Source organism: Opisthocomus hoazin, chromosome Z (genome assembly GCF_030867145.1).
Source record: "Opisthocomus hoazin isolate bOpiHoa1 chromosome Z, bOpiHoa1.hap1, whole genome shotgun sequence".
NCBI lineage: Eukaryota > Metazoa > Chordata > Aves > Opisthocomiformes > Opisthocomidae > Opisthocomus > Opisthocomus hoazin.
The window spans coordinates 89548179-89560797 of NC_134454.1; the positions used below are offsets into that span (position 1 = coordinate 89548179).

The 12619-nt window shown below is 47.2% G+C and overlaps 1 protein-coding gene across 1 annotated transcript in view; it reads left to right on the forward strand.

Moving 5' to 3' along the window:
• Window positions 1-12619, forward strand: part of LOC104339063 (netrin receptor DCC) — a 680511-nt gene that overhangs the window by 647935 nt on the left and 19957 nt on the right. Inside the window, exon 27 of the mRNA XM_075411440.1 lies at window positions 5495-5707. Within this exon, the coding sequence (XP_075267555.1) occupies window positions 5495-5707 (213 nt within the window). The remainder of the gene's footprint in view (window positions 1-5494; window positions 5708-12619) is intronic.

A 12619-nucleotide genomic window follows, 5' to 3' on the forward strand; every position in this document is an offset into this window, starting at 1 on the left:
CTCTAGAAACAGAATCATCAGCAAAGAAATTTGGTTTTTTTCAGTACGTAATTCTTTGGGCTTGACCACGTGTGATTTAAAAATGGTTCTGCCGTGTTCCCGTGATTCGGTTTTAGATCAGCAATTTTTGAAAAATTTTTCTCAAAAGTATTCTTTGGGATGTACCTGAAATTCCATGGGAGTAGTAACCTGACAATAAACATACTATAAAAATACTACTGCCTGTGCTACAGTACGATCCAGAGCTCCCAGCGGGAATGAGGCCCTGATTTGTCGGCGTTATACGGGTATATAGTCTTGGTCGCGTGATATTTATAACCCGTGGAAGTTCAAAAATACCCAGAAAGTGATTAGCAGATGCGGAATGAAGTTCAGTCATTTGAAGTCCCCATCTACCGTCACGTACTTTGCATTGTTATTACCTTTTGTTTTCAATTCAGATTGGTTTTTCATTACCTGGCACTGTGGCAGAGCCAATAGCTACAAATCCAGGTGGGAATATTTCCAGTGTTACTACTTAATAGAAGATACACAATGTAAAAATGTCCAGAGACCGAAATTCATTGAACTGCTTAACAGCATTGTACCAACCAACAACTGTACAAAAGAAAAGGGGAGATCAAAAGACTTTGTATCAGATATTTATTCTTCTGCTTGGTGAGCAGTGTCCATGGCTACTGAAGTTCAGAGCAAGCTCATTCTCGATGTTCCTCACGTACAAAATGAATGCGAGCAGGGCTTTATCCAAGGTTTCGCCAAAGCAATGAGACCCTAATTGGTTTTACTGGGCTTTCGACCAGATCTTTATGTATAGCATAATATTTTCTTTACTCTGGCAAAATACTTTACTAAATTCAAGAGCAAAAGATCGCAGCTGGAATGCAGCGTGGTATTATCTGCTTCATCTTAAAGGTCAATTGGGAGTCTACTTTCTGTAAAAAAAAAAAAATAAGGTGATAATTGGATCAGTAGAAATAATCAGAAGTCTCAGGCGCTTCTGTTGAGGTGTGTGAAGGCAAATACCTGGCGGCTAGGCAGGGGGTTGATGTAGGTGATGCAGGCAGCGGGAGCGATGCGCTCGTCTTCATCCGTCCTTCAAATAAACAGTCCATCCCCTCTTCCTGCAGGGACCGGAGTGAATTGCAAATTGATGGTTCTCATTATGTTTGCAAGCATGCAGATCTTATTTTAGAAAAAAGTCTTCTCAAGCATGAAGCACCTTCATTAGACCACTTACCTTCAATGTTTAAATCCCAATTCTAGCTTCTGATGTTAATGGAGTCATCACACCTTTCTCTTCAGTAATAGCTGGAGGACAACCTGAAATCTTTTATGTAGTAACGGTTATGTGGGTCTCCAGATTTTACAACTACATCTATTAGATAAAACATACCCATACGGTAAAGCAGTCATTTAATAGCCTTTTAATGCAGAGACCGTTATGCTGATGCTGGCTGATGAAGCCGATGAAGCTTTGTTATCCAAGAGCACTGCTTCAGGAAATACCAAGAAGGTGTTTGATGGCTAGTAGCAGTAAGTATCTGCTATACTTGATTCTCCAAGATGGTCAAGAGCCTCCCAGAAGAACTGTCCTTGAGGACACAACGAAAAATGTTGGGCTCTGTAGGAACATTCAGACTTTGACAAACATCTTGAAAGACATTTTGAGGCTAAGAGCACAGGTTTGCTTTTCACTTTAAGCTAAGACCTCATGAAGGATTTGCTCCAGAAAGCATTGTAACCTCAGATGTGTACCGCGGTGAGACACCACATTGCATCCTCCTTAACTAGGACAGGGTGAAGGGACTGAAGAGCCCAGTGCCCATGGTGGCCTGGAGCAGCAACACGCTGTGACGCCGTCTTGAATGCGCGAGCAGTGAGTAAGGGATGGTGCTAAACTATCATTCCTACTCTACCCTGATACAGATACCTTCAGTATCTCTGGCATCCTTAAGGAGAACGTTGGCCCTCAGAGAAGAAGAGAGAGGTTCTGCTGGGCAAGGAGGGAAATGGAAAAGCAGAGCTAGGGTAATAGCATGATAATGCAAAGAGCATTGAAGGTGAAAACAAAGAAAATGAGCCACACTCGAGCAAAACTTTTGCAAACTGTAGATGATTTGGACCTTGGTCTGATCCTGTAGCTGGGTTCCTATCCGTGGTGTTCAATATTGCCAGGGATATTGGAGACCTAATATATACTTACAAATGTCTGCAGGGTGGGTGTCAGGAGGATGCGACCAGACTCTTTTCAGTGGTGCCCAGTGACAGGACAAGGGGCAACAGGCACAAACTGAAGCAGAGGAAGCTCCATCTGAACATGAGGAAGAACTTCTTCCCTCTGAGGGTGACGGAGCCCTGGCCCAGGCTGCCCAGGGAGGTTGTGGAGTCTCCTTCTCTGGAGATATTCAAGACCCGCCTGGACAAGGTCCTCTACAGCCTGCTGTAGGTGACCCTGGTTCGGCAGTAGGGTTGGACTGGGTGGCCCACAGAGGTCCCTTGCGACCCTGAACATTCTGTGATTCTGGATGTCTGCGACACTGCCATAGGAACAAGCAATGGGGCTGTGGAAGTGAGGAGAAATCCTCATTTCCATTTTTCGAAATTGTTTTGCCGCTTAGTAGGTTGTAATTACTTGTATACTTTGACATTAATTATTATAAAATGCCTTGAGATTTGCCTTGGCTGTGTAATTGCATGTTATTTGCACGATGAGCTCTGGCTGTTGCAGCAGGCTTTGAAAGAAACCAGATCCTCTGGAGCATTTTGGGCCCCAGTGTAGTGACTGATGCTGATAGCTGTGTGTCAGGAAGTTTTTCTTCAGTGAAAGGTTGAGCTTTTCCGAGATTTCTGTTTGGTGCCGCAAGCTGCGTGATGAACTCTTGTGCTGTGAGCCATCCTGGCTGGCACAGCTACTGTGGGGACACTGGACAACAGCAACACGCTCAAATTAAGTAAGTTCCCGTGGTGATCACGCTCTTCACTAACCAGTTTGCTTCCTTCCACTGTTCCACTTGCAAATAACGCCAGGCCTTGTGGGCATTCTCACCAAGAGGAGAACTTTCTGCAGTGCTGCTCCTCGGGGCCGTGGGGCAGGGGCCAGGAGACACCACAGACCCGAGCTCCGGGGAAGCCTCAGCAGCACTCGTGATGCAGGGTTAGGAAAAGAATATAGGAGATTGGGTTTTTCGTCCAATTCTCTTATTCTCACAGAATCACAGCATGGTCGGGGTTGGAAGAGACCTCTGTGGGTCACCCAGCCCAACCGCCTGCCCAAGCAGGGTCACCCAGAGCAGGCTGCACAGCACCGCGTCCAGGTGGGGCTTGAATATCTCCAGAGAAGGAGACTCCACAGCCTCCCTGGGCAGCCTGGGCCAGGGCTCGTCACCCTCAGAGGGAAGAAGTTCTTCCTCATCTTCAGACAGAACTGCAGTAGGAACACAACATAAGTAGAAGTGGCAGGCTCTTTCCTGTGGCATGGGGAAAGGAACTTCTTGCCCCCATCCATAAAGCACCACAGCGGACTTACGCTTATCAGTCCTCCTTGTAATTAATTCTTGGCTAGTTTGGCTTGTCGTGGTAGGCACAGTGGTCAGGAGGAGATTTGAAAGGTTTTGAAGTTTTTTGACACGTTGGAGATAGTTGTTTATTGCGATTACAGTTCCCTTACAAGAACAAAGTAAGTCTGTCTTCTTTGGAATGCTTTTTTCTGTCTTTATTTTCTTAAACTTCTCAAAGTCTGGATAATGTGGTGCGGTATGGTGTCCTGGTGTAAACAGCAGCAGAAGTTTCTCTTCCTGACCAGGAGTCGGTGTCAGGTAAGGAGCATCACCGTACATCTGGGCAATGCCGCTGGGATGTGTCGGCGTGCGTCGCGCCTCTTGCCATTTGATGTCTCTCTTCCTACCAGCGTCTTCTTCACCGTGCACGCCGCACAGAAGTTACTCTGATTTGAGACTACGGGGTTAGAACATTTTGCATCTAAGAAGTTTGAAGAGAACCTTTTTCTGCATTCAAAGTACTGGTGACGTTAGACAACACTGTGGACCATTCTGAAAACTCCTGTGTAATCGTAATAATATTGGAATTTATAGTTTGGGTACAACGTGGGTTTCTAGAAGGCTGTAGAAAGAAAGGGTTTTTCTGGTGTGTTGGTTGACAGCCGGCTGAACATGAGCCAGCAGTGTGCCCAGGTGGCCAAGAAGGCCAACGGCATCCTGGCTTGGATCAGGAATGGTGTGGGCAGCAGGGGTAGGGAGGTGATAGTGCCCCTGTACTCGGCACTGGTGAGGTGACACCTCAAGTACTAGGTTCAGTTTTGGACCCCTCACTACAAGAAGAGCATTGAGTTGCTGGAGCGTGTCCAAAGAAGGGCAACGAGGCTAGTGAGGGGTCTGGAGAGCAAGTCTGATGAGAAGTGACTGAAGGAACTGGGGCTGTTTAGTCTGGAGAAGAGAAGGCTCTCTACAGCTACCTGAAAGGAGGTTGTAGTGAGGCCAGTGTTGGTCTCTTCTCCCAGGTAACTAACTATAGGACAAGAGTCAATGGCCTCAAGTTGCATTAGGGGAGGTTTAGCTTAGATGTTAGGAAAAAATTCTTAACAGAAAGAGTGGTCAGGAACAGGCTGCCCAAGGCAGTGGTGGAGTCCCCATCTCTGGAGGGATTCAAAAAACGTGCAGATGTGGCATTTCGGGATATGGTTTAGCAGGCGTGGTGGGGTTGGGTTGATGGTTGGGCTCGATGATCTTAGAGGTCTTTTCCAACCTATGATTCTCTTTGTCTCAGCCTTTGTTTTCAATAATACTTCAACTGTTTGCTGCTGTTTCCTGGCATGGAAAGTCCATGAGAGGTTGAAACAGAAAGTTTCTTTTAAGAAACACTGCAGAACATAGGGAAGCTGCCTTTTATATTAGAAGGTTGACACGGAACATTTAAATCTCTGAAGAATCGACTTTGAATATAGGCTATGAAAACAGCAACCTACTGCTTTGGCACACTAAATGCTGCAGCTGTCTCAAGGAAAAACAATATTGCTGATTGGTTTTGTGGAAATTAATTAAGTCCTTTCTTTGTTTCCAGCTTTTCTCTACTATGACTGGAACAGGACCGTCGTGCTGAACATGATGCATTTCCATAGCTGTAGCTCGTTCCAGTCTCCACGGGCCGTATTTATGTGTTTATTGATTTTTAATATTTAAAAGCACATAGAGAGAAGGAGATAATATCCTGCTTGTTTTGTGATATTTTTTAAAGGAAGATGTTTTGAGCTTCAGATGGCACGCGGCCGCTCTGAGGAACATCTGGTTTTTAATTCGTCCGCCAATAACTTTTGATGGAACTGTGTACACATCTCCTGCAGCTTCTTGGAGGGTGACGGCTAACGCTGTCCCTTCTGTTGAAAACGACCATAAAAATAGGAAATGGGACATAAAACATACATCAATAACAGTCCTTTGGTTTTTCTTTCTTTTTTTTTGTTTTAACCGTTCTCTTGCAGCTGTTAACGAAGGCCCAGCACCGCAGCAGCCATCCTTGCTACCACAGACGCAGCCTGAGCACCCCAGCAACGAGGACGCCCCGAGCAGAACCATCCCCACCGCCTGCGTCCGCCCTACTCACCCTCTCCGCAGCTTTGCCAACCCCTTGCTACCTCCGCCCATGAGTGCAATAGAACCGAAAGTCCCTTACACACCGCTTCTGTCTCAAACAGGTAAGAGTGGCGGGGGGAGACGTCTCCGGGACCACTCATCTGAATCACAGACTGGTCGGGGTTGGAAGGGACCTCTGTGGGTCATCTACTGGGCCCAGTCTTGTTTAACTTCTTCATCAACGACCTGGATGAAGAGTTAGAGTGTACCCTCAGCAAGTTTGCTGATGACACCAAACTGGGAGGTGTGGTAGATACACCAGCAGGCCATGCTTCCATTTAGCGTGACCTCGACAGGCTGGAAAGCTGGGCAGAGAGGAACATGATGAGGTTCAACAAGGGCAAGGGCAGGGTCCTGCACCTGGGGAGGAACAACCTCATGCACCAGTACAGGCTTGGGGTGGACCTGCTGGAGAGCAGCTCTGCGGAGAGGGACCTGGGCGTCCTGGTGGACAACAGGTTAACCATGAGCCAGCAGTGTGCCCTGGCTGCCAAGAAAGCCAATGGGATCCTAGGGTGCATCAAGAAGAGTGTGGCCAGCAGGACGAGGGAGGTTCTCCTTCCCCTCTACACTGCCCTGGTGAGGCCTCATCTGGAGTACTGTGTCCAGTGCTGAGCTCCCCACTTCAAGAAAGATGAAGAGCTACTGGAGAGAGTCCAGCGGAGGGCTACGAGGATGACGAGGGGACTGGAACATCTCCCCTGCAAGGAGAGGCTGAGGGAGCTGGGCTTGTTCAGCCTGAAGAAGAGAAGGCTGAGAGGGGACCTTAGAAATGCCTCTTAATATCTGCAGGGTGGGTGTCAGGAGGATGGGGCCAGACTCTTTTCAGTGGTGCCCAGTGACAGGACAAGGGGCAATGGGCACAAACTGAAGCACAGGAAGTTCCATCTGAACATGAGGAAGAACTTCTTCCCTCTGAGGGTGACGGAGCACTGGAACAGGCTGCCCAGGGAGGTTGTGGAGTCTCCTTGTCTGGAGATATTCAAGACCCGCCTGGACAAGGTCCTGTGCAGCTTGCTGTAGGTGACCCTGCTTCGGCAGCAGGGTTGGACTAGATCACAGAATCACAGAATAGTAGGGGTTGGAAGGGACCTCTGTGGGTCATCTAGTCCAACCCTCCTGCCGAAGCAGGGTCACCTACAGTAGGCTGTAGAGGACCTGACTTTCAGTGCAGAAAAAAATGGAGACAAGACTGTCCCATACCTTGAAGAAATACCTCTGAGTGCTCACAGAGTGGAAAGTGGATATACGCGGTTTTGTGATAATAATCCAGTATTTCATTCTGGCAATCTGGACTCAAAATTCAGGACTGTGCGATAGCTTCAATTCAGAGTTAACAAGGAAGTGATAAAAATGAATTAAAAGCGATGCCAAATGAATGGCTTGGTCTTGTTTCCAGTCTCCCGTTACGCTACAGTAACCTGAACCGGTGCCAGAAGCTTGACTCTTGTTTCAAGGCTCGCCTTTTTGATAACGAAAGGGCTGTTTCTGCAAGCTGGAAAAGAACGGACTGCCATCCACTCCAGCGTGCAGCCCGCTTAAAAATTAAACAGCAAGCTCACAAGGAACAGAAAGAAAATGATTTAAAATAAAAAAGAGGGGTGCTGTGGGATGGTGCTGCTAGGAATGAAGCCGTGGGCTGGTTGGAGGGTTAGAGGAGGTGGCTGCGTGGGGCTGGAGAGCAGCGTTCCTTGGTGGAAGCGGGGCCACGGCGGCGCGGGGCAGGGCAGAGCAAGTTGGGACGGTGCCTCTCCAGCTCCTGCCTGGCTTTGGTTCCAGAGCAGCGCCGTTTCGAGAGCAGCATTTTAAAAATGGATCAAATGAGAACATTTGTGTGAGGTATCTGGTATCTGCTTTGTTCGGGAAGTAGACCCCGTGCTAGGGTTCTTCGCATGGACTGGTATAATGTGAATAACGATATTTGCCTTGGTAACCCAAACTGCTTGGAGCTATTAAGGATTTTTTTTTTTTAAAAGGGGTTGCAGAGCTATTAAGGATTTAAAACTACTTAGAGCTATTAAGGATTTAAAAAAAAAAGGGGGGGGTTGCAGACTTGTAGCTGTTTGCCCTGTTCCTTTAGCTTGGATCATCTCCAGTTTGGCTCAGACAACCTTTGAGATTTCAGCTTTGCTCTTTTCCGTTCCAACCCTGCTTTCCCAGCACAGCTTTCTTGCCGTACAGCGTATGTTAGGGCGACGTTTGCGACGAGCGAGCTACCAAAACATCTCGGCATTTTTACTGGAAGCACCTGCTATCCATCAGCAAGTAATCCGGTTTCTGACAGCAGACAGAAGTAGATAAATCCTTATTTGCTGGAGAACTGCCCTTGCCAAATAGTGCTGCTGAATGATTTTTTTTGTATGTAACAGAGTCTATTCATCTTTATGTAGTAGTGCTTTTTACTTTCTGAGGATCCAATTCTGCTTGTCTTACTCTAGCGAGTAAGCCTGGCTGTCTCGAAAGGACCGTTTGTTCTTGAAGTCAATCAGAGTTTACATTTTAACTGTTATAATTGGGAGGCAAGGTAAAGAGAGGGGAAGTTGGGGCATGTTACTAATCTTCATAAAGTATCCCGTCATCCCGAATAATGAGGTTGCTTTTTTTTTTTTCCATAACTAATCTTGCATAAGCAGATGCCGTGTTGCCTGCGAGCAACGCGTAGGACTTTGTTATTGGGCAAAATTAAGAACTGAAAGTTTATGGGAATTATCTGCCAGAAAACAATGGAAATAAAGAAAACAAATGCTAAAGCAATGAAAAAATGAGTTGTACTGGACTCCGTCACACGGATGAAAGCAGGCTGCTGGGTTATATATGGCACTCAAGCTACTGTATTCACTGTTACACTAAACCCCCAGTTTTTACTTTCTGGAACTGTGTATAACTTCATTTCTGATCTCCCTCCAGCTATTTGGTGGTGTTGGGGGCTGTTTATTTCTCTCTCTCTCTGGTTTCCCTTCCTTTTCTCAGTGTACTTGTCCTTCAGAGTCATTAGGCTGACTGATGCCGTCTCCTTTAGCGATTTCTCGTGGAAAGGTTTCCTTTGTAAATGTTGCCTTCTGTTTGTGCCTCTGGGCGCTGGGGTGTGCAGGACTGCTCCTGGTCCTCCACGTGATCCCTCAAAAATAGGTTGCTCTTCCAGTGTCCTCTCCTGAATCCCACTCCTGTGGAACCCAGATCTCTCTTCACTTAAAACGGGAGCCGAGAGAGAAAGCGTTGATAAAGAGATGTCAAGAAGAAGCGCTTCCCTTCACCAGCAATCCTGAGTATTGAAGACTGCCTGCAAGCGTGGTATCTCAGCCATAGGTAGACACCCATGAAAGGGAAGTTTTGAAGGCATTTGTGACTTTACAAAGCTTGTGATGTATTTCTCTCTTTGAACAAACCTCCTAGAAAAGAGAACCGATGCATCCCTGTCACTCATGGCACATCTTTGCATGGTCGCTCATCCCTAGTCCCCACTGGTAGAGCGAAGGTGGCCAAGCTCTCTGCCGGTCAACGGAGACAATTCCCATATGGACCACGTCTGCTAATCATACCCCTCTTAGGGACATCTCAGGTTTAAAAGGCTTTGAGCAAATTCTCACGTTGGAATAACCGTTACTTTCCTTAACCTGATAGAATTAATGAATTTTTCATTACATTTTTCATAAACTCAAGACATTTTTATGTGCCCAGTGTAATAAAGGAATAGGGCAATAAGCAATGGGCTCATCATCACTTAAAGCAATTAAACTACTCTTTTGCCTCGCTGTCCTATTTTTTAAATTCATGTCACTCAAGTGTCTCGTCCCGTCAGATAATACATAACTAATGGAACAAGCCCTCAGAACTCAGAAGGGGAGAGAGCAACCGAGAACTCTGGAGATTGATCCTGAGATTTTCAGCCAAGACTTTGAAAAGCAGGAACCTGAAGTTCACTGGAGATTTCCCTCGAAATCCCTTCATTGCTGGTTTGCAGACTCTCCTCTGTCGGGTCCTAGAAGTTTTATTTCTCCTTGTATTGAGGAGCTTGCATGGAAACGCCAGGCAGCGGTGTCCTGCGGTCCTCAGCCAGCCCCACCACCTGCCCCACAGCCAACCCCATGCTGAAGCTCCGCTTGCATTTGTATATTTGTATTGTAGTCCGTGAGCTGATGCCGAACACTGGCCCTCGTGCAATAGAATCACAGAATCACAGAATGGTCGGGGTTGGAAGGGACCTCTGTGGGTCATCTAGTCAAACCCTCCTGCCGAAGCAGGGTCACCTACAGTAGGCTGTAGAGGACCTTGTCCAGGCGGGTCTTGAGTATCTCCAGACAAGGAGACTCCACAGCCTCCCTGGGCAGCCTGGGCCAGGGCTCCGTCACCCTCAGAGGGACGAAGTTCTTCCTCATGTTCAGCTGGAACTTCCTCTGCTTCAGTTTGTGCCCTTTGCCCCTTGTCCTGTCGCTGGGCACCACTGAAAAGAGCTTGGCCCCATCCTCCTGACCCCACCCTGCAGATATTTAGAGCATTTCTAAGGTCCCCTCTCAGCCTTCTCTTGTCCAGGCTGAACAAGCCCAGCTCCCTCAGCCTCTCCTTGTAGGAGAGATTTTCCAGTCCCCTCCTCATCCTCGTAGCCCTCCGCTGGACTCTCTCCAGTAGCTCCTCATCTTTCTTGAACTGGGGAGCCCAGCACTGGACACAGCACTCCAGATGGGACCTCACCAGGGCAGAGTAGAGGGGGAGGAGAACCTCCCTCAACCTGCTGGCCACACTCCTCCTAATGCACCCCAGAATATTGATACTGATATTGCTATCAAAATCAGTTTTGGGATCTTGCCCAGGGAATAGATGAGCACGGGGCTTTTCCTTGGCTTTGACTGACCTGATGCTAAAAGGAGGTGTCTCCTCTAGTATTTTATCTATTCAGTGTAGCTCTGTAGAGGCATTATAATTAGCTGTTAGACTCGATCATATAGTTCATAAAAAAGGCATGCAGAGATCATTATTCAGTTGTGAGGGATTTGGCCATGAAGATAGGAATAAATATTTGAAAAGCTGTGCTCCTGGTTTTGGGTCATGACACCAGCCTAATCCAGAGCTTAAATCTGCCATTTTTCTTCCTTTTTTTTTTTTATTTTACTTTTTTTCTTTTTTTTTTTTTTCTCGAGCCCTGTAAATCTGAACTCTTCACAGGAAGCCTTTCCTGTTGATATTTTATAGGAGGTCTCACCTTTTCACCACTGCTTTCTGATCAAGCGCTCGAGGTTCTTAATACTTATTCTGAAGGCGTGAGAATCACTCCGTGGTATTTCCAGTCCCCGCTGTGGCTGCGCTTGCTCCTCTTTGCAAATCGTACACACAGGCATACAAGTCATCTGACTTCGTCCCCTTTCAGGTTAAATAGAAAATGTCTGATGGAGTGTTGAGCTTATTGCATTATAGATCCGACATAAATTCCGTAAATGGACGGGAAGGATATTTTTTTTACGCCCTCGCAAATGAAAATTCCTTCTGGGTCTTGATGATCAGCTGCACTTTAAATGAACCTGAATTAGGAGGTCATTTTTCTTCTGCAGAAGCAAGCGTGAGGAGATAGAAAATACTGCCTGTGAAGTGGTGGGTTTTATATCGTGTCACAGTTCTAAAACTTCAGCCTTTTCAGGCTCCTGTATATTTTGTGAGATTGTAAAAATTTTTTTCTACATTTTTTTTTCCTGTTGCTGCTCCACTGAGAAAGTGCAGTTGGAAATCCAAATTGTCGTCTTCTCAGTCGTCTTCTTCCTGGTGTCAACCAGTGATACCCCAGAGCTAAACCCCACTTTATTCTGTGATTCCTGCTCCTTGCCGGGAGGTTGGACTGGATGCCCTTTAAAGGTCTCTTCCAACCCAGTCCGTTCGACAATTCTGCCCTAGTGAGGCCCCATCTGCAGTACTGCGTCCAGTTCTGGGCTCCCCAGTTCAAGAAAGATGAGGAGCTACTGGAGAGAGTCCAGCGGAGGGCTACGAGGATGAGGAGGGGACTGGAGCATCTCTCCTACGAGGAGAGGCTGAGGGAGCTGGGCTTGTTCAGCCTGGAGAAGAGAAGGCTGAGAGGGGACCTTAGAAATGCCTCTAAATATCTGCAGGGTGGGTGTCAGGAGGATGGGGCCAGACTCTTTCCAGTGGTGCCCAGTGACAGGACAAGGGGCAACAGGCACAAACTGGAGCAGAGGAAGTTCCAGCTGAAGATGAGGAAGAACTTCTTCCCTCTGAGGGTGACGGAGCTCTGGCCCAGGCTGCCCAGGGAGGCTGTGGAGTCTCCTTCTCTGGAGATATTCAAGACCCGCCTGGACGCGGTGCTGTGCAGCCTGCTGTGGGTGACCCTGCTTGGGCAGGGGGTTGGGCTGGGTGACCCACAGAGGTCCCTGCCAACCCCGAACGTTCTGTGATTCTGAAATGGGGCTTCATTTTCCTTCCTCGTGCCGAGCTGTAGGGTATGCCCCAAACTGACTACGGGCTGGGTGTACAGGGGAAGGGCTGCACTGCAGGTGAACTGCTCAAGATTTATTTCTTTGCCTCTTTTGGGGAAAAAAAAAAAGCAGCTTATATTTTCAATGTTTGAGGAGTAAAAGTGAAGAGTGAGGTGAAGAAATCTGGCAGCAAACATCCCTGTGTGAAAAGCAGTGGCTGGATATTGCCTGGACATTAGAAAAAAATCCTTCCCGTACCCCGGCTGTCCCCCACGCTCTTTTCATTACCAAATGCGAGAAGAAAGCCTGAGAAGAAAATGAGCTCCATGAGATCTTTTTTGTGCTGCTTTTTTTTTTTCCCCCCTATAGCTATTGTAAGAAAAGAACCAGAAAAACAGGAGAAGAGTGAAGGTTTGCAAAGCCAGTGTTAAACCCGTGAGCTGACAGTCAAATAAATAAGGGATGAAATCAAGAGGGAAAAAAGGTATCTGGGTATGAAGCAGTGAATCCTGGGCTGTATTAATCTCAGATATCAAGGGTTTGGGGCCTCGGTAGATG